Source organism: Danio rerio, chromosome 14 (assembly GCF_049306965.1).
Source record: "Danio rerio strain Tuebingen ecotype United States chromosome 14, GRCz12tu, whole genome shotgun sequence".
NCBI lineage: Eukaryota > Metazoa > Chordata > Actinopteri > Cypriniformes > Danionidae > Danio > Danio rerio.
In genome coordinates this window covers 7,881,537-7,904,884 of record NC_133189.1, presented here as the reverse complement: position 1 = coordinate 7,904,884, position 23,348 = coordinate 7,881,537, and the positions used below count along the sequence as shown (strand labels likewise).

At 35.3% G+C, this 23,348-nt stretch overlaps 1 protein-coding gene across 3 annotated transcripts in view; it reads left to right on the top strand.

Moving 5' to 3' along the window:
• Positions 1 to 23,348, top strand: part of trappc11 (trafficking protein particle complex subunit 11) — a 54,127-nt gene that overhangs the window by 10,286 nt on the left and 20,493 nt on the right. For all 3 annotated transcript variants that reach the window (XM_005157122.5, XM_073921189.1, NM_199626.2), the window contains 13 exon segments: positions 708 to 781; positions 3,460 to 3,556; positions 3,787 to 3,920; positions 6,872 to 7,019; positions 8,441 to 8,534; positions 10,661 to 10,740; positions 14,177 to 14,255; positions 14,329 to 14,383; positions 14,475 to 14,620; positions 14,711 to 14,772; positions 17,076 to 17,208; positions 22,430 to 22,560; positions 22,639 to 22,794. In XM_005157122.5, coding sequence (XP_005157179.1) covers positions 708 to 781; positions 3,460 to 3,556; positions 3,787 to 3,920; positions 6,872 to 7,019; positions 8,441 to 8,534; positions 10,661 to 10,740; positions 14,177 to 14,255; positions 14,329 to 14,383; positions 14,475 to 14,620; positions 14,711 to 14,772; positions 17,076 to 17,208; positions 22,430 to 22,560; positions 22,639 to 22,794 — 1,389 coding nt within the window.

Here is a 23,348-nt window from a genome sequence, read left to right as displayed (position 1 = left end):
TATATAAATTATATTTTTAACAAATCTGTCTAATACTTGTCATGTTTTCTCATAACTATATATATATATATATATATATATATATATATATATATATACATACATACATACATACACACATACACACATACACATAAGAGACAGATTTGTTAAAAATATTCAAGTTATAAGGTGCTGTGTACAAGTGCATTTGAGAAAGTATTGCACGTTTATTGCACAGTAGGGGAATATGAAACCATTCATGAGGTAGATGATCTGAGGAAAGAAACTATTCCTGCGTCTGGCTGTTTTTGTGCTTGGTGCTCTGTAGCGCTGACTAGACGGTAAGAGTTCAAACAGGAAGTGTGCTGGGTGTGAGGGGTCCAGAGTGATTTTGTAAGCTTTTTAATAGGAACGTCTGTCAAAGTCTCCTCACAATTAATCTAATTATTTCTGAAATACAATACTCAACTTCTTATTAGACGTATAGCTTTCATAAATATTAAATGGTGAAAAAACAAACTAAAGTGATTAACGATCAATGATTTTAAAAAATTTTATTTTAAAAAGAATATTTGACTTGGGACTAATAAGAAAATCTTTCAAAATTACCTCACAATTATAATAATTATTTCTGAAACAACGTAGTCGGTGTCTGTAATGAATATAATATCATGTTAAATATGAAAAAAACTAAACGTTCACCTTCATATCTCTTTAAATTGTAGTTGCTGTTTGTGAGGCACCAGTTTAAGATGGGATTCTTCAGTGAACTAAAGCAGGACACTCAGAACGCCCTCAAGTAAGTGCTGTCCTGAGAAAGTGAAAAGTGTCAAGGAATCTTGACACTTTCATAGATAAGTTCTCCCCAGAAATAAAATTTTGCCTTCATTTACTCACCCTTATGTTCCAAAGCAAAATGATTTTTCATAACACGAATATAAATACTATGTGAAGACTCTAAACACAAGTTTTCACACAAGTTCCAATTTTCTTAACAAAACTCTACACAAAAATGCCCTTTTATTTTGCACAGATTTAACTACGTTCTCACTCACGTGAAAAACAAACACATAATAGAATTAACTCACATGCAGAGCTCAATCAACACTCACTAGTTAGTAACAAATCTAACGACACACACTTCATAATGAAAATAATAAAATAGAAATAAGGTGAAAATAAAAAGAAGAGAAAGAGGACGAAGAACATTAATTCTTGATAAAATTTGTGCAGGGCGAAGCAGTGGCACAGTAGGTAGTGCTGTTGCCTCACAGCTGGGTCGCTGGTTCGAGCTTCGGCTCAGTTAGCGTTTATATGGGTAGTTTGCATGTGCTCTCTGCGTTCGAGTGGGTTTCCTATAGGAGCTCCGGTATCCCCCACAGTCCAAAGACATGCAGCACAGGTGAATTGGGTAGGCTAAATTGTCCGTAGTGTATGAGTGTGTGTGTGAATGTGTGTCGGATGTTTCCCAGAGATGGGTTGCGGCTGGAAGGGCATCCGCTGCGTAAAAACTTGCTGGATAAGTTGGCGGTTCATTCCACTGTGGCGACCCCGGATTAATAAAGGGACTAAGCCGACAAGAAAATGAATGAATGAATGAATGAATGAATGAATGAATGAAAATATGTATGCATAATAATAACAGTACAGTATGTTCTTGTGCATGACCCCACATAGAAATCTGATATCTGGCAATATATGCAAATTACATACATGGCATACGAGTTCATATTTAGATTTCATATGTATAAAATATGTCATATAGGCAACACACAGCTGAAGTCGAAAATATTAACCATCATGTCAATTTTTTTTGTTCGTTTTCAAATATTTCCCAAATATTGTTTGACAGAGCAAGGAATTTTTCACAGTATTTCCTATAATATTTTTTTCTTCTGGAGAAAGTCTTATTTGTTTTATTTAGGTTAGAATAAAAGCAGTTGAGGGACTAAGCCGATAAGAAAATGAATGAAAGAATGAATGAATGAATGAAAGCAGTTGTTAATTTTTTTCATATTCATGTAAGGTCAATATTATAAGCCCCCTTAAGCTATATTTTTTGATTGTCTACAGAACAAACCACTGCTATACAATGATTTGCCTAATTACCCCAACTTACCTAATTAATCTAGTCAAGCCTTAATACTAGTATCTTAAATAATATCCAGTAAAACATTATGTACTGTCATCATGGCAAAGAGAACAGAAATCAGTTAATAAAACTGTTTAAAAAAATGTTTAGAAATGTATTAAAAAGCTTCTTTTCGTTAAACAGAAATTGGAGAAAATATATACAGTTGCAATCAGAATTATTAGCCCCCCTTTGATTTTTTTTTCTTTTTAAATATTTCCCAAATTATGTTAAACAGATCAAGGAAATTTTCACAGTATGTCTGATAATATTTTTTCTCCTGGAGAAAGTCTTTTTTGTTTTATTTCGGCTAGAATAAAAGCAGTTTTTAATTTTTTAACACCATTTTAAGGTCAAAATTAATAGCCCCTTTAAGATATATATTTTTTCCATAGTCTCCAAAACAAACCATCGTTATGCAATAACTTGCCTATTTACTCTAACCTGCCTAGTTAACCTAATTAACCTAGTTAAGCCTTTTAATGTCACTTTAAGCTGTATAGAAGTGTCTCGACAAATATCTAGTAAAATATTATGTACTGTCATCATTGCAAAGATAAAGTAAATCCGTTATTAAAACTATCTTGTTTAGAAATGTGTTTAAAAAAATCTGCTCTCTCTTTAAACAGAAATTGGGGGGAAAATAAACAGGAGGGCTTATAAATATGACTTGAAATATTGTAAAAATGGCCAGTTACAGAAACATATAGTTACACGTATAGGTTTGAAATGACATAAGGACGAGTAAATGAGGTCAGAAGTTTATTTTGAGGTGAACTAAGCCTTCAATAACCCCCATTCCCTTCAATATGGTCACAGCCTTATCATTCTGCTGCCCAAAACTGGTTACTCACTGAAGCCATGCAGGGCTAAGCCTGGTCAGCACCTTGATGGGAGACCACTTGGGAATAACTAAGTTGCTGTTGAAGTGTTGTTAGTGAGGCCAGCAGGAGGCGCTCAACCTGTGGACTGTCTGAGTCCTAATGCCCCAGTAAAGTGAAGTGCTGTCAGTGAGCTCTGTCATTTGGATGAAACGTTAAACAAAGGTTAAAAATCCCATGGCACTTTTCGTAAAGAGTAGGGGTGTAACCCCGGTGTCCTGGCCAAATTGAAGCGTTTTGGGTGTATGGCCAAGCATAATAAATGCACATTACATTACATTAGATTACATACATTACAATATTAAAAAGATGGTTTTACAAAACCGATGATAATTCCTCATAGTCTCATTTATATCACTCTCTTATCAGCGATTACATGTTCTCAAGGTTGCGTACTACGCAAATATGTTGCATTAGTTTATAAGTTTAGTTATAAGTTAACATAATGTGTGCTCTGTCTGACAGGTATTACAGGACTGCATATAGTCTCGTTCATGAACTCCGAGCTCATGAAACCAACGTGCTGGAGATCAAAACCATGGCCGGTTTCATCAACTACAAGGTGAGCATCTCCGCAGTTCTAGATGTTCAGAAGAAAGCGTGAGTGATGTTTGCGTATGGTTATGAAAAGCAGTCAGCATGAGGTGTTATTTAACAGCTGTTAACACCACACAGGAAACCGGCCAGAGTTCGTTTCCTGTTTTCACCCTCCTCTAAATAGCATTGTCACGTTCTGTTGTATTTAATTCAGAGTGTGCCTCTTGAGTGGCTAAAGGTGGTCTCCTCTTGTAGATCTGCAGGCTGTGCTTTCAGCACAACACTCCGCTGGACGCCATCGCTCAGTTCCGCAAGCACATCGACCTGTGCAAGAAGAAGATTGGCAGCGCCGAGCTGGCGTTTGAACACACCGCCTGGATGTCCAAACAGTAAGACTTAACCCTGCCATATGCATGCCTGTTTATTTTCATTTTGTTATCTGTTGGCCCTTGTGTGCTGCTGGGGATGTTTTCATCCACTCTGAGCCACAACTTTTCTGTGTTTCTGCAAATAGAATGATTTTTGGTGACAAATCTTATTTTGACACATATTTTGGGAAATTGCTTTGAAAAAAAAACTCTATACAATTGAAAAACAAAAAAAACAATACACTCTGGGCAAATTTACTACCCTTTCATTATGTTGGGAGCTGTTTTTGCCCCATTGACTTCCATTATAATGACAGTTTTTGGTTGCTAAGCCATGACACCATGTAATCATGCATTCTTGATTGTTGATGGTTTTCCCTTTTGAGAAGAAGTTAAATTTAACATTTTTATTTTGAATCAACCATTGCAGTGCAAAAAAAAAACTGCGTGTGTGCGTGTGTGTGTGTGTGTGTGTGTGTGTGTGTGTGTGTGTGTGTGTGTGTGTGTGTGTGTGTGTGTGTGTGTGTGTGTGTGTGTGTGTGTGTGTGTGTGTGTGTGTGTGTGTGTGTGTGTGTGTGTGTGTGTGTGTGTGTGTGTGTGTGTGTGTGTGTGTGTGTGTGTGTGTGTGTAAGAGAGACCTTTGCACTTATGGCTGATTTATATTTCTGCGTTAAGCGATTGTTGTGACCCACAGCACCTGCCTGTAGTAGTTGTGCAGTTATACTTCTGCGTACTGTTTGTGTTGCTCTGCAATAGCACTTCTGAAACGCTAGCTGGCAGTAGGTTTTTATGTGCCTTTGTGTCGAGTTTCTTCGTGGGTGTTTTGTTTTTTTCTGAATGCTACCTTAATATACAAGTAGCTAAAACTCGCTCATTCAGAGGCGGTAACCGGCAGACGTGCAACAACTTTAATCATAAGGTAAACGCAAAACAAGTTTCCATCTGGAGCTCTTTCACTGACTTGACACTTGTAAACACTCACTCTATCAGGCTCGCAGCTCTCAGCACTGCCCACACTCATCACCAATACCAAGTCGACCAATCACTGAGCTTGCGCTACGCATGTAGTTACATTTTTTGAGAGGTGCGCGTAAGTTTCTGCCACAACAAAGGCTATGTGACAGGACAGAAGAATAAATCAGCCTTTACCTTGATATGTCTAAGAAATATGCACATCAGAGCATAGAAAACATAGTAAGTGTATTTATATTTATGCATACACACTATAATCTGCAGTTTTACTTAACAGAACTCAATATAAAAGCCAGAAACTGGCCTGTTTTGCATATGTCTAAAGTGTTAATGCTGCCAACTGATGCTCAACACTAAAAATTACCAATTTTACTTCTTCCCAACAGGGAAAACCACCAAAAAATCAAGAAAGCATGATTACATGGTGTCATGGCTTTGCAATCAAAAATTGTCAATTATAATGGAAGTCAGTGGGGTCAAAACAGTCCCCAACATAATGAAAGGGTAGTAAATTTAAACAATACACCAGGATTATAAGCTTTTAAAAGGCACAATATGTAAAATGTTTTCATTAATTTATACCAAAACCACTAGAACATTGTTATATAATTGCTTATGTACTTGTATTATCTTTAAATGGTTCTAAGAATGTACAAAGAAAACATGGAAACAGCAAACGGTTTAATATGCTGTGGATTTTATTAGGTTTCACAGAGAACAGGTTATAACTGAACCTTAAAAGGGATCTATTACAATATGTAAAATAAGTCTCTGATGTTCCTAGAGTGTGTATGTGTACAATAGTTTTAAAACAGTTAAAATAGTAAAATAGTTTTTTGTAACTCACACTTATTGAAGCTTAAATAAATTAAAGCAATGTAAAATATACTATGCGTTGGTGGCATGGTGGCTCTGTGGTTAGCACTGTTGATTTACAGCAAGAAGGTCGCTGGCTTGAGTCCAAGCTGGGTCAGTTGGCATTTCTGTGTGGAGTTTGCATGTTCTCCCAGTGTTGGCGTGGGTTTCCTCTGGGAGTTCCAGTTTCCCCCACAATCCAAAGACCTGCGCTATAGGTGAATCATGTAAACAAAATTAGCCGTAGTGTATGAGTGTTTGTAAATGCGAGAATGTTTGGGTGTTTCCCAGTACTGGTTTGTGGCTGGAAGGGCATCCTCTGTGTAAAATCTTTTGCCGGAATAGTGGTTCAGTATCCTGTGGCGACCCTGATAATCAGGGACTAAACCAAAAAAAATGAATGAATGAATAAATACTGTGCGTTGTCATGACTTTTTAATTATGTAACTTTTAACAGTGTGGACTTCAACAAGGATCATTGAGCTATAGGTCAAAATGGGGCTCTAAATAATCCTAGAAAGGATTAAATGTTTTATCATGAAATGATTGGTCAATAAAAGTCACCACTAACTCAACTTTTGTGAGTTTTTTTTTTTTTTCTGTTCAACACAATGGAAGATATTTTAAAGAAAGCCTGAAACCGCTAGCCACTGACATCCATAGTAGGAAAATAAATCAAAATAAGTGCATTTTTTAATTCAATATTTGCCATAATCTCATCTGAAACATGAAGACAAGTAGGGACTTATAGAAGCCCCTCCTCTTTTTTTGGAAAACAGCCAATAGCGTTTTGTTTTTGTCACAGCTCTCGGTGGTTGAACTTAAGTGCATCAAATGAAAAGCAAATGAGAAGTATCTTAAAGGGGACGGGGCATGTCAGATACTATAGAGCATTTGATTGGTCAGAAGATTTGTGGAGAAAATGAACTATGAGGTGATGAGGTGATGTCAAAAAAATTGTTGATCCATTACTGCGGAACTGACAAACTGCTGACAAATCTTATAAATGCAAATGTTGTCACTGTTTTGGAGCACATTAGCTTACAGATATCCTTATGACTAACCAACTGATATTAACATCTGAAACACTATTTTAAATTGACGCGATCTTTAATAGTTCCTTTTCTCTCTCTCTCTCTCTGCAGATTCCAGTCGTTTGGTGATCTGTTCGATGAAGCCATTAAACTGGGTCTCACCGCCATCCAGACCCAGAACCCAGGCTTCTACTATCAGCAGGCGGCTTATTATGCACAGGAGCGCAAGCAGCAAGCCGGACAGCTCTGTAGTCATGAGGTACGCATACCCACAATGCAGTTCATCAGTGTTCCCAGGTGAAAAAATATATAATTAAATGCAATTAAAATACACTTAAATACCCGCAAATACATTTTTAGTACATTGTTATTTTTTGTGTTAAATAAATGTTTGATGGTTTTACACTATAAATATACAAATTAAAAGTATATTTATACTTCAGTAGGAGTTTAGTACACTTGACAAAAGTATACTAAATACTAGTAATACTTAAATAAATTTTTAGTGTACTACAATAAAGTGCACTACAGAAAAAAACATCCAGAAGAGTTTCATTAGTGTGCTTTTCAAAAGTGTGCTTTAAATGCTTTAAACATGAGTTGATTTTAGTACACTGTTTACATACTAATCCTAAGTTTAAAATAAGTTAATATATAAAACATCTATTAGTAATGTATTGTAGCAGAAGTACATTTTCCCAAAAGTTGTACTTAAGTACACTTAATGTGAATGCAATATTATCACTAACACTTACATTGATTTTGAGTGTGGTAATTTTAAGTTTACATTAAATTGACTTTATTAAAAATCTATTAGTAATGTATTGTAGTAGAAGTACATTTCCCCAAAATACTTTAATACAGTATTTAGCACACTTTTTTTTTAACAATTTGTATATTCTTTTAATATATTACTATTATACTTTAAATTAATCATAAATATATTTAAATGTTTAAAAGTAGGGTTCAAGTGTATTTCTAGTTGTAACTAAATATATATATTTTTTAAATACAGATATAGTATGTTAAAAGCACATTTTAGTTCAATTTCAGGGTGTCTCAAAATAGCACAGTTGAGTACACTTAGATGGTATTAAGTTTATCTTAACATATACTTAATACTATCTTTTAGTACATTAAGTACAAAATTAGTGTGCGAAAATAGAGCACTTTTAGTACATTATTTAAAAAAAATACTTAGTGTTCTTAAATTGTATTTTAGCACACTTTCACATTTTGTATATTCTTTTAATATATTACTATATGCTTTAAGCTATTCTTAAATATATTTATAAATGTTTAAAAGTAGGGTTCAAGTGTATTTCTAGTTGTAACTAAATATATATATTTTTAAAATACAGATATAGAATGTTAAAAGCACATTTTAGTTCAATTTCAGGGTGTCTCAAAATAGCACATTTGAGTACACTTAGATGGTATTAAGTTTATCTTAACATATACTTTATACTATCTTGTAGTACGTTAAGTACAATATTAGAGTGTGAAAATAAAGCACTTTTAGTACAGTACTGAAAAGTGTACTAAGTATACTTAAATAAAGTGCGTTTTAGTGCACTTTTTTACCTGGGTTATCTGTATATAATGTAATATAATAATATATATAATATAATATAATATAATAATATTACAATGTGAAACCTCTCACTGGTTCTATTATAGCCAGGAGTAGGCTATCCTGCACCTGACCCATTAGAAACCACTTCTGGAGCTCTAGACTTCTACGGACAGAGACCCTGGAGACAGGGACATCAGAGTGAGTGATGCTACATTTTAAATTATCCTTTTTGTTTTTCACGTAAATGTTAGTGTACATTCACAGGTTTTTAGAGTGTACTCTTTCCCACAAACAAACAAACACACAAACCATGATGATGATGATGATGATGATGACGATGATGATGAAAAAAATATATTACATGTAAAAATAAACTGTTACATGTAGTGAAAATGGACCCCTAGAGGTCAGACAAGACCATAGAGGTCAGACGAGAGGCAGCTTTTAGAAAGAGGAGATAAGATACATTAGGGAAAAGGGACAGTCCTTGAAGTAGGGCAGTGTGAGGTCCGGGGAGGAAAAAAAAGCCTCAGCAACAAGCACAAAAACACATAGACGTAACATCGCAACAGGGGTGTGGAGATGTTCTGATGTAGGCGACAGCAGACTGGTCCTGCCACTAGAGAGCGCTGGTCACAGACTCATCTATACGAAGGTGTGGATTATTATAAGAATTATATTTTAGGAGTTTTGGCAAAGGACAGAGAGCCAGGAATCGAACTATGGTCTCGCTGCACTTAACCACTAGGCTATTGGCTCATTTGCACAAACGTGTCTTTGCTTCTAAAAATGCAAGATGCAAAGCTCAGGGATGTTTTTAAAAAATGCAGCATAAAACATGAAGGCCACTGAGTGCCTGAAAACAGAAACCTGCAACAGGTGCCCCGCCTCCGAGCTCTTCTGATTGGTCCACTCTTTTGGATCTGACAGTGATGAACAGCTCTGCATGTAAAAGTTCAAGTTTTTGAAATTGACAGGCATCTAAAAAAGTGCACGCCGCTTCAAAACACAGTTGCGCCCATCTGTAAATCATGTGTTTACATTGAAAAACACAAACGTTTTGTGTGAACCGCCCCTCACACATGCAGGTATCAGGGTTTTTTTTTTTTTTTTGCTCTTTCAGTTGTTGAATTTTAATTTGTACTTGTATTTTTTGCTTTTTCAGTAGTTTTTTTTATTTTTTTTATCTTTTGTTTGCTGTTTTGAATCAAGGGCTAACCCAGTATTGATAGTTTGTGTACATCGCACATTTCTGATAATGAAATTCATGTCACAGACAGACCCTTGCACACATTTTAAAAGGGAAGTAAACTTTTGGGTATTATGAGGTGTCTATTATTCAAAAGAAGGTAATGATTTGCACTCAGTTGCTTCGTACTGTTATTATTTTTACTTTTTCTTACATTTTACTGGTGTCATCACAACTTCTGAATCTGTCCACAGCCTTGCACAAATCTGCCAAAAATACCATGTTTCTCACTAAAATCCTCAAAAAAATCCAAATGTGTAATTTCATTTTATTTTTATATTGTTTTATTATTATTATTATTATTATTATTATTATTATTATTATTATTTATTTTTATTCATTTTTTATTATAATCTTTTGTATTATTATATTCAAGACAGGCACATTTTGTTACCAACATGTTGAATTAAAAATCTCATTCACATCACTGTAAACACAGCTAAAAGCAAAACATTCACTAGAGGTTCTGACAGAATTAAAGGGATAGTTCACCCAAAACTGAAAAATGTACTCGCTGTTTAATCGCAATGTTTTTGTCATTAAGTGGTCAGTTTTTTATTTAGTTAAACATAAAAGAAGGTATTTTGAAGATTGCTGAAAACCTCCAGCTGACTCCAAAATATTTCCAGCTTTCTTCAAAATATTTCCAGCTTTCTTCAAAATATTTCCAGCTTTCTTCAAAATTATTTTCTTTTGTGTTCAACAGAACAAATCAAACAGGTTTGTGATAAGTGAAGGGTGAAAAATGATGACCAAATGTTCGGTTTTGTGTGAACTATCACTATCACCTGTAATGCTGCTGACAAATTGAATTGCTGCAAAATTGGTGTGAGAGATCGGCAACAATGATATCTAGATATTTTCAGAATTTGTTTGTAGTGATGGTTGTTTTGTTGAGTTTGTGTTTTTTTTTGTCAGTTTTATTCCACTCATGGATAAATAATAAATATTACACTAAAACTGGCATAGAATCTGAAGATCTTAATGAGTTTTTTTTTCTGGCTTTGTTTTGGAACTATTAAATAATTGTTATATAAAAAATCTAGTTCTTATCATGTTCCCTTTGACCCTTTAGGTATTGATCCCCCTGACTCTGAGAAGGAGAAACAGGGCATCCTTGCTCTTCAAGTCAAAGAGAGAGACGTGCTTCACTCGGTGGGACTTTTAACTTCTGCATTTTTTTTTATTTAATGACATACTTTATATACAATGGTGCATATACGTATTGAACACATCACCATTTTTCTCAGAAATATATTTTTAAAAGTTCGGTTGATTTAAAAAATTTTCACCCGATGTTGGTAACAGCCAAAGAAATCAATATATGCAAAGAAAATTAAACTAATTTGTGTACAAAATAAGTTATGTGTAATAAAATGAAAGGAAACAGGAAAAAAGTATTGAACACATGAAGTACGGAAGGTGTTAGAAAGGCAGTGAAAGCCCAGACAGCAGCTGAAATCTCTCAGTAGCTCTTCAGCAACCCTCTGCTCATCGTCAGTGTTAACTTGAGCTGATTCATCTAACATCTACATTAGCAGGTTGATGAAGATGAAACCAGGATGGTTTCCTTGACATTTCAGCAAGACAAAAGCTGCGTCCGAAATTGCATACTTCCATACAATATAGTACACTAAAAACAGTATGTCTGAATTCATAGAATTCGAAAATCAGTGTGCGAGTAGTACCCGGATGACCTACTACTTCCAGCGAGATTTTGAAGTGAGCATCCAATGGACACTATGCTATCCCATGATGCCCCGCGAGAGAAATCATGAATGAGAGTGAAGCAATGCAACTGACGCAAGTTGGTCATGTGATCATGACAAGATGGCGGATGTAGTACGTCCGAGTTTCATTCATACTACTCGCATACTGTATAGAACGTACTTTTCTAACAGTCGAGTAGTAAATTTAAATTCAAATGCATTACCTACTACGTAGTAGTATGCAGCCAATAATCTAAAACACAGCCAAGGAAACTCTCAAACGCTTTTAGAGAAAGAAAATAAATCTACTCGAATCGTCCAGCAAATCACCTGAATACGATAGAAAATAAAAAAATAAAGATCAAATTTGATACATCAATATTTTTACACTGTTGAAGTCTGTGAAAAATTCACACCTGTGCAATGCATGTGACTTCATTTTCCATATGAGAGGCATCTTTAGAGGGCACATAGGTTACCCCTTTTTTCATATTTATTATAAGTCTTTTGTTTCCCCAGAATGTGTCTCTAAAGTTTCAGCTCAAAACACCCATCAGAGTATTTATTATAGCTGTTTGAAGTGTCTGTATTATAGCTGGGAAAAGGTTGTTGGTGTTATTTTTACACTGGGCCTTTAAGGCAAGTCATCTCCGCCCACCGTTCCCTTGTGCCTGTCAGCAACATGCCTCAACACGCCCTCGGCTGCCTCAGGAAGCAGATCTCACATAACGTTTGTGAGAAATACTACAGTAAGAACTTTACCAATCAGTATTTGATGCATTTTTTTGTGGAGTTGCATCAATGAGTTCACGCACACACAGCGCAGTCACACACACACACACACACACACACACACACAGAACAGACACGTAGCGCAGACACATACACACACACACACATACATAGTGTAGACACGCAGACACACACACACACATACATAGCGCAGACACACACAAACAGAGAGAGACGGTAGCTATGTTTCCATCCAAAATGCGAATAAACTTAATGCGCAAAACTCGATTATCGCATAAAAGTTGTGCGAATGAAGCATCGTTTCCATCCAACGAGTCAAAGCGAAAAAAATCGTCACTTCCTGATTAACTGGCGCCAAATATGAACAGTAAAAACTGCATTTGCTGCAGTAGGAGAAGCTGCATCAATCTTTTTTAAATGAATGCGCCTCAGAAGACAAGCAGTGAGCGCGCAGTAGCGTTTGAAGGTGTCAGACGCGGAGCACAGGCGCTCTTGATTCTGGAGGTCATTAATAACATAATAACATTAATACTGAAATGGTAAGGCGTTTTATAATGACCAAAACAACATTTCAGATGTTTTATAATGTGCTCAGCCTGACGTTTTGTCCATTCACACACATTTTAAGCATCACATGATCTCTTTCAACAATATCACATGACCTTTTTTAATGCGCATGCTGGAGTTTGTGAGGTAAAAGTGTTTCCATCGCAGTTTATGCGCATCTTCTCTTATTGGATAAAAAGTTTATCCTACCCAGTTAGGAGCATAAGTTTTTTTATGTGCATTTTCAAAATTTATGCGCATCATGGCGTTTCCATCAACTGCAAAATGCGCATAAAATAGGTGGATTGAAACATAGCTAGTGAGAGAGACACGCGGCTGTGCTGATGAAGTGAATCTGAAGTGAATGGCTGTACTTCATTACACACGTGCACACGTTTTAAAACATGGTAAACTTGTAAAACTCACTCTTGATCACGTCCGATGATGATTGATGATCCTAGCAAACTGAACAGACCTTTTATTCCCGGTTGCTTTGCGCTCGTTCTGTCTTGTCGATATGATTTTATGCATTACTATGGAGACATGTTAATGCACGCAGCTGTCAACCAATATTGGAGGGTGGGGGGACCGCACTCCTACGTCAAGTTGCGGTCGATCTGAAAACCGCCCCAATTGGTCCACCGTTTTTATGTTGTTAAACTTGAAAAAAAGGACTGGGTGTGTTTATTTTACCCCAATATGACAGTAAATACACTATACTAACACACATGTATGTCCAAACAGCTTGAAAAGTCGATTTTTCACCATAGGTGCCCTTTAAGCTGCCATTACCAAAAAAAATATTAAGTCCATTTCAGTAGTTCAGTACTTTCTCCTTATCTCATTCCATTGTTATTACACATTTTTCAGTTTTTTTTTTTTTTTTAAGTTTTTTATGTTTGTATTGTTTGGGGTTTTTAACAAAATCTGGTTCAATTCCATGTCAACAGCTCCTTTAGAAATATTATTGCCAGGAAAAAAGCATCCCTGTTCAATACTTATTTCCCCCACTGTACATGCATTATAAGATGAGCCATATTATTTAGTGCTCAGGTTGTACGAAATTAACGAATGAAAAAAATAATAATAAATTCCCTTTTTTTTAAAAATATTTAAACATTTTTTCCTTTCAATTATTGTATTGCTGTAATTACTTCTTTTATTATACATTGATTGTTTTTGATTAATTGGTTTTAATTACCTTTAATTTACAAGTTAGTAATCTAATTTGGAAAAAAATGTCAGTGTAATTCAGTGTCTATATATGTGTGGATGTACAAATTATAACATTTAATAGTAAAAAAAAATAAATTAAAAAAATTAAATTAAAAATTAAATAAAAAAAGAACTTTTGTGTTTGTTTATTTGGGCTGGGATTTTAATTTGTAAATTTGAATTTAGATTTTGTTTCAGGATTTATCGTGCAAATATTCAGGCCAAAAAATCAGACTTCAGAATTTTCAAATAGCTGGTCCTGAGGGCCTTGTTTATGAACAAAACACATAGACAGCATATGACTTTTTCCAGCTTAAATTCAACCATTTTTTTCCTCCTAACTGTTATTAAATCTGTGCTCATTTCAGGAACTGATCATTGCTCTCCTCAGCAACGCTGTGGCACAGTTTAAGAAGTACAAATGTCCACGAATGAAGAGCCATCTCAGTAAGTCCAAAAACACACATTTATTTCAGTTATTTAATTTCAGCAATGTGAAAACTTTGCTCTCTTTACACAGTGGTTCAGATGGGAGAGGAGTATTACCATGCAAAAGACTACACCAAAGCATTAAAGTGAGTTAAAATCAATATATTGTTAGTTTGGCATTTCTAATATGAGTTTATACCTGTCCAGTACTCACAGTTGTTTTTTTATGACTCCCAGGCTGTTGGATTATGTGATGTGCGATTACCGTACGGAGCGCTGGTGGTCTCTGCTGACGTCTATCGTGTGCACGGCTCTAAAGTGCTCATACCTCATGGGGCAAGTCAAAGACTACATCACCTACTCCATGGAGCTTGTGGGCAGAGGTGCGTGAACTCCTCATATTGACTATTAGCTTTAGTTTAATCAGTAATTACTGTGCTTGCTAAAATGTGTGTGTTTGTGTGTGTGTTTAGCCTCTATTCTTTCTGAAGAGCAGAAATCCAGGATTGAGAAGAATCTGATTAAAGTGCTCATGGTACGTGTGAAAATTTTGTATACTTGAAAATATTAATGTTTATGTAGTTTGTATTTAAGGGAACACTCTTAAAGAATTAAAAAAGACAATTGTACAACTTTTACTTGAGTTAAACAGTTGAATTTTAGCATTTTTTATTCATTTAGCTGATTTCAGCTTAGCTTAGCATAGCATAAATCATTGAATCTGATTAGACCATTAGCATCCTGCTCAAAACTGACCCGTGTTGTGATTATTTTTCTATTTAAAGCTTGACTCTTTTGTAGGTACACTGTGTACTAAGACCGGTGGAAAATTAAAAGTTGCTGTTTTCTAGGCTGATATGGTTAGGAACCATACTGTTATTACGGCTTAAAGAAATTTAAAGCAAAGTTTGATTATGTCTTAGCTCCTACCCATGTCTAGAAAATAGCAACTTTACATTTTCTATCAGTCTTAGAACACAATATAACTGCAATATCGGTATGCAGTATACTTTAATATCAAAACTCTGGTCATTTTTTGATCAAGACGCTAATGGTCTAATCCGATTCAATGATCAATGCTAAGCTACGCTAAAAGTGTCAAAAGTTGTGTAAAAAATGTATTGACACAGGGAAAATGTATTGAACACATGAAGAAAGAGAGCTGTAGAAAGGCAGTGAAAGCCCAGACAGCAGCTGAAATCTCTCCGTAGTTCTTCAGCAACCCTCTGCCCTTCGTCATAGTAAATGAATATAAGCTGCTTCAGTCCAAAATCTACATTAGCAGGAGGAAGGAGGATGAGGATGGACATTTCAGCAAGCATAATCAAAATCATATACTTCCATACCATATAGTACGCTTAAAAACAGTATGCGAGCCGAGTATTTTGTCCGAATTCATAAAATTTGTAAAACAGTATACGAGAAGTGCCCAGATGACCTACTTTTAAGTGTGCATCCAATAGACACTACGATATCCCATGATGCCCCGTGAGAGAAGTCATGAATGGGAGTAAAGCGACACAATTGATGCGGGTAGGTCATGTGATCATGGCAAAATGGCGGATCTTTAGTACGTACAAGTTGCATTCATACTACTCACAATCATAAGCTGCGTCCCAAATGGCACACTATACACTATGCACTCATGCACTATGTACTTATGCACTTACACACTCAACAGGATAGTATATTTAGTGTTGTCCCAAATGGCACACTAATGTTTTTTTTACCAAGCGGAAATTCAAACCGTTTTCCTGATCACGTTTGACGGTTCCCAAATCAGTGAAATAAACGACCGAATTATCAAATAATACCTGCCGTGAGTATTGCCGCATTCACCATCGGGAGGCGCTATAATCACTCTCGTAGGAGAATTTTGCTTTCACCATCCAAAATAAATAAAGTTATCCAACATGTGCGTCCGATAGCTCCGCCCCTTCCACTACGTAAGCAAACCTGTGGTCGTTGAGTGCGTGAAGTGTCCATCATTACACACTTCATTTTAGCAGCTGAATGAGTGCATCATCCGGGTAATTAAAGTGCACTTAATATTTTTAGAGTTTTCAGTGTGAACACACTACTTACACTATTTATACTACAAAATGGCGTAGAATAGTGCATAAGTATGCGATTTAGGACGCAGCTACACTCAATAGAACAGGGGTGGCCAACCTTGTTCCTGGAGAGCCACCTTCCTGCTGATTTCAGTTGCAACCCATATCAAACACACCTGAACTAATTAATTAGGACCTGAACACCACGTGATAATTACAGGCAGGTGTGTTTGATATGGATTGCAACTGAAATCTGCAGGAAGGTGGCTCTCCAGGAACAGGGTTGGCCACCCCTGGTATAGAACATACTTTTGAGTTGAGTAGTATATTTTAATTCAAATGCAGTATCTACTGAGTAGTAGGCGATTTCGGAGGTAGCCAATGATACAAAACACAGCCAAGGAAACTCTCAAATGCTGATATGGTTAGAAACTATACTTTCATTCCGGCTTAAAGATGTTACACAGCGAAGTTTGATTATGTCGTAATTAGAGCACAGTTTCTTGCCATATCAGCCTAGAAAATAACAACTTTTCATTTTCTGTTAGTCTTAGTACACAACGTAACTGCAATATCAATAAGCAATATACTGTAAGTAAGATGCTAATGGTCAAATCCGATTCAGTGATCTATGGTAAGCTAAGCTAAAAGTGCTCTTGCCAGACCTGAAGTTTGGCTGAATGTATTCAAAAATGGTAAAACTCAACTGTTTAACTCTTGAGGAAAAGGGTGAAGTGTTCCTTTACCCATTAAAGTGGTTATAACTATCATTATTCTTTGTCAGAATGAAGTCCCTGAGCCTGAACCCGACTGTGATCCAGTCTCTGTAAAAGCAGCCCAGTCTCTGTGGAGTGACCGTGTCTCTCTGGCTGGCAATAATGAGTTCACCATTGATGTCCAGGACTATGTGCCCTTTGGTAGGCTTTTGAGCTGATTGCTCTGAATCATTGATCACAACCTGAAAAACAAACAGAAACACAATTGTCAAATGTTATGCTATTAAAAAACAGCTATTTCCATTTACATACCTTTAGATATTAGATTAAAAATTATCCAAAAATAATTCAGCATAAAATAAATGCTACATTTTTCTACCAACCTCCTTTAGTTTAAAGGGATAGTTCACATCAAAACTAATAATCTGTCATAATTTTTCCACTGTCCACTTTTCGTTTCACAATTCCGTTGACATGTTAATTTAATGCTTTCATGCTTAATAAAAGTCATTTCTTTAAAAACAAAAACCCCAGAACATTTAACCAAGGCGTTTAAACAATTTAATGGCTTAAAACTGTTTGAATTGTTGACTGTGCAGTAGTTTATTTATCACGTGGAGTAAAGAGTCTGCTATATTACAGGAAAATTTATATTCTGTGGACACAAAAGCACTAATCTGAGTTAGTATCGCCATCTAGCATCGATGTGTGGATCTGTCCTGACATTGAAGTACAAAGCACTGTATAGACCTATTAAATATTACTTGGGCGACTATTAAACTGCTAAACATTGAGACTGATAAAAAAAAAATGTAACTTAAATTGTGTGGCCAGTATCAAATATTTATATAAAAATTAGTGCTGTCAATCGATAAAAAAAAATTAACTCATTAATCACACTTTTTTTGAAAATTAATTGCGATTAAGCAAATTAAAAAGACTGAAACTTGTTATTTTGGCTATTCAAATGTAAAATTTATGTAAACACAAGACAAAAACTATTTAAATTCAAAATATAATTCATTATTAGAATTTTTGTTTAACTTGTAACAGATTTCTTAGTGTAAACAACATACCCACAGTAAACCATCAAGATTCTGGCTTGACAGTCATTCGGGGGACAATGTGGACCTTTTCTTTTGAATGATGTGAGCTGAGAGTGAGAATAGGCAGGATCACAAGCAGGACTACTGAATCAGCATATGCATTTCGGTGCCTAATTTTGGTGCTGCGACAAGGACGTAAGAGGCATCAAGCGGTACATCAATGGCACATACAGGTATGCGTTGTGTCACACCGAAGCGTGCACACATAGACACACACACACACCGTGTGCAGGACAGTGCAGCCGAAGCGACTCCGTTCAGATTCAGCACGCATTATCGCCTTCATCAAATTTGCCTAAACTAAGCATTCTAAAGTATGGCTGTAGCCTATTTCACAAGGATTCTGACACAACAACGCGAAGCAGACACTTTACAAAAGTTGCGTTTAAGTTGCGACTACATCTGGCACTTCATTTACATGGACACCAATACTCCGATTTTGATATGATTAAGATGATACTCTTATTAAGAGTCTACGATGTAAAAGCATCGATTTTTGATTACCTTAAAGGACCACTGAGTCACGAAATGCAAAGTTTTTTCTTTCTGTTCGCCATGCGATATCAAATTCCTGGTATCAAATTCCTGGTATCAAATTCGCCATGCGGTATCAAATTCCAAGAGCCTGGTAATGCAACATTAATTGTTTTATACTGAAACTTGCCTTAAAAAAGTGCTTCCTTGGTCTTATCCATATTTCTTTGCATGTTGAACACACCACGGCCAATACAGGAAAACTGCAACTGCGTTAATTGCGTTAATTTTTTTTAAACGCGTTAATTATTTCAAATTAATCGCATGCGTTAATGCACTAATTTTGACAGCACTAATAAAAATATTATCTATTATTATTTTTAGAAGTATTATTTGTATTATTTATTTAAACACACACAAAATGTATTTTATTATAATTTTATTTATTAATTTATTGTTTCTTTTTGAAGGTGGAGTATCCCTTGTCTTCTTTTTATTTTGTCCTCGGCTGATCACATGCCTTATTATATAAGCTGCACCTTGCTAATACCAGATTTGACCACTTTTGCCTTCAGAATTGCCTTAATTCTTTGTGGCATACATTTGACAAGTGCAGGAAACATTCCTCAGAGATTGAGTTTAGTATAGACCTGATAACATGATAACATCAAATTCATCAGTTGTACAGCCATGAAGCGAATCTGCTGAACTGAATTGAATTCCGGTTTATTTTTTAGGCCATTTGTGTATAGTAAACTCCTGGTCATGTTCTAGAAACCAGTTTGAGTTGACCTGATCTGAAGATAAGAACACTGTGAAACCAGTCATTCTTCTCAGACCTCATCAGAGCATCAACATACTATTTTATCCTTTAGATCTGCCACTTATTGGATAGTTTAGTGTTTTTGGACACTTATCTGTACACTCTAGTCATGGTTGTGTGTAAAAAAACCTAGTCAGTGACTGAAATATTCAGATTTAGAATCAGAAAGAGCTTTATTGCCAGGTATGTTCACACATATGAGGAATTTGTTTTGGTGACAGAGCTTCTACAGTGCAACAGAAATACAGAGACAGGACAATAAACGGATAATAAATATATTTTAGAAATAGAAGTAAGTAGTGTAAATATACAAATTGACAAGTGTATGTACAGGCATATTACTATATGCAACGTTGTATGTGCAGCTGTTATGTGCAAATTGGCTTGTAAAGTGTGTTGATTAATAAGTGTATATGTGTATAAAATTGTATAGCAAGTAGTGATGTTTGTTCCACAATTATATCATCAAGTGTTCATGAGACAGATTGCCTGAGGAAAGAAACTGTTTCTGTGTCAGGCTGTTCCTGTGCGCAGTGCTCTGTAGAGTCGACCAGAAGGTAAAAGTTGAAAGGGGCAGTGTGCTGGGTGTGGGGGGTCCAGAGTGATTTTGGCAGCCCTTCTGCTCGCTCAGACTAGCTCGACTTGTAAAGTCCCTTAAAAGTTGGCATTAAATCAAAATGCACTATGGTTCTCAAACTGTGGTACGTGTACCACTAGTGGTACGCTGGCTTCCTTCTAGTGGTACGCGGATATTTCAAATGTGTCATATGTATACGCTCCATATATTTCACAATTTATCAAAAATGATTTATATATAAATATGACATATAATAATATTTATTATTTGACATATAGCCTATATTTCTGAGGTCCAGGCAACATTTCCAGGTGTTCATGAATTACCTACTATATGCTAATACTTTACATTTAAGTATAGCACTTTTCTTTTGACTTTTTATCAACATTAACCTACCATTTTTAACTTTTAAAAGCACATTTTAATTTAAAATGTTGACATTTTTAGTTTATTTGTTTTGTACATATAAGTGTTAACATTCAGACTATGTATAATGTTTAAAATGGCTGACAATAATAAATATTCTTAATAATAGAAATTAATCTGCCACGTTTTAGAACTGTGCAGAGCTGTAGCTGCTTTACTGGGCTTACTACGCCACTGTATTTCAATACTGCTCATTATGGTGGTACTTGGAGTGACAATTTTGGTACTTGATGAAAAAGTTTGAGAACCACTGTTCTAAGATATAAAAGTCAGAATTACTAGTCCTCTTGAATTATTAGCCTTTTTCAACGCATTTCTATACAAAATATTTTTAATATGTCATGTCTAATAACTGATTTATTTTATCTTTGCCATGATGACAGTACATAATATTTGACTAGATATTTTTCAAGATATCAGTATTCAGCTTGAAATGACATTTAAAGGCTTAATTAGGTTAACTAGGCAAATTAGGTTAACTGGGCTAATAATATTGACCTTGAAATGTTTTTAAAAAAGTAAAAACTGCTTTTCTTCTAGCCAAAATAAAACAAAAAAGACTTTCTTCAAAATAAAAAAATATTATAGGAAATACTGTGAAAAATTCCTGGCTTTATTAAACATCTTTTGGGAAATATTTTAAAAAGAAAATCACCGAAGGGCTAATAATGTTGTCTTTAACTCTATAATTATGTTCAGTTGTAGTATAAGTGTGTATAATAGTGTTCATTTACCCTTGTAATATTTACCCAAATACCATAACCTCTGCTACCCCCTTGAAGCAACTTTTCTTCAGTTCTGGTCACATGGAATTCCCTTAGGGGTGAGCTATCAGTCATTTAGGGCAGGGCTTTCAGGGCGTGTCTTGTTTTTGCCCTGCTTGTGTCCATTCCTCAATATTCCTCCATTTTGTTAGCAACACCCATCTTTCAGTGATCCAATTTTTCCCATTTCAGGACCGTTTCAATTGGATGTTCATCATGACATGAGGAAAAAGGACAATCTTAACTCTCATATGAATTTATTTTCAAATGATGTTTAAATGAGCAAGGATTTTTTTACAGTATTTCCTATAAGATTTTTTTTCTGGAGAAAGTCTTTTTGTTTTATTTTGGCTTGAATAAAAGCAGTTTAGATTTGTAAAAAAAACATTTTAAGGTCGATACTATTAGCCCCTTTTTATTATATATTTTTTTCGATTGAGTACAGAAAAAGCCACTGTTATACAATAACTTGCCTAATTACCCTAACTGGTTAACCTAATTAACCTAGTTAAGCCTTTAAATGTCACTTTAAGCTAAATACTATTGTCTTGAAAAATATCTAGTCAAATAAGGTTTACTGTCATCATGACAAAGATGAAATAAATCAGTGATTATTAGGCTCACACGGAATCTGCGCACGCAGAATTCCACAGATTTCTGCAGATTTTTTAGCCCATTATTAATTCTGTTTATTTACTTGAGTAAATTTGTTAATATTAATGTATTAATTTTTTTTTATTAATTACAGTAATATTATTGACTAATATGAAAATGTTCATCTGATTTATGTACAACAGTTTGTAAAGTAATATTTTCTGTCTTTTAGTAGATATAGTATATGAGAGACTTGCTTTGTTTATCAAATTAAGTGAATCTAATTGGACTTGCATTTTAAAAATTAAATAAAAGTTAAAAAGGTATCACTTTTTTATTTCATTTTTTAAGGTTTTTTTATGATACTCAAAAATAATTCCGCAGAAATCTGCAGATTTTTACCAAAATTCTCTGCAGAAATAGCAAAAAACGTCTGCAGCTTCAGTCCGGCCCTGGTTATTATAAATGAATATTAAAATATGTTAAATTAGAAATATGTTGAAAAAAATCTTCACTCCATTAAACAGAAATTGGGGAAATAATATAAAAGGGAGGCTAATAATTCAGGAGGTCTAATAATTCTGTCATCAACTGTAAGTTGTTTTTTATGTTGGGTGATGTTAAGCAATAAGGTCACCTTTTTACATTCCCCTCTCAGTTCAGTGCAAAGCCAAGTTCCTGTCCCCCAGTTTCCACATCGATGAGCCTGTCCAGCTGCATGTCTACGTGAGAGCCGACTGTCCACATCCGGTGCGCTTCTCAAAGCTGTGCGTCAGCCTCAGCAACCAGGTACAGCATAGATAAAACACACACACAGACACGCATACTACTTAGATTTTTTTCCTAATGATTTTGTTTACATTGCAGGAGTATAACCAGTACTGTTTGCTGGAAGACGCTTATAAAGGCAAGGATATTCTTGAACCTTCCTCTCAGGAAAACATGTGTCTCGTCCCTGGCAAAACTCGCAAGTACTGCTTCAACTTTGTAGCCAAAACAGAAGATGTTGGAAAGAAAATTGAGGTACGAACCTCTTCATTAGATTAAAGGGATAGTTCACACAAAATTCATATTCTGTCATTATTTTCCAACCCTCCACTTGTTCCAAACCCGTTTCGAGTTTCTTACTTCGGTTGAACACAAAGGAAGATTTACTGAAGGATGTCAGCAATAACAGCCAACTTGTGTTTCTTCATATCTCTTAATCAAAGTTCTTCACAATACATATCCCTCCTCAGATTTGGCTCTTTGTAATTTAGTCAAATATGTAAACAAAGCTGTTTTGCTTTTAGCGCTTCTGCTTTCAGATGCTTGTGATGATATTTTTGCCCTATAGTTAAGTATTTTGGTTTGTATGGATCAAAAGCAGCTGCGTGCTAATGTTTTAGTGTGCTTTCACTCCTAGATGTTTGTTTCGGAACCTGGCGCGTTTGCAGTGTTAGCTTTGTTCGTTCTGCGTATGTAAACACGATGATCATGCTATGATCCACACCAAAACAATCGGTCTTAGACCACCTGAATGAAGTGGTCTAAGATTGATTGACACTAACTGCTGAGCGGATCGATTGTAGGGAGAA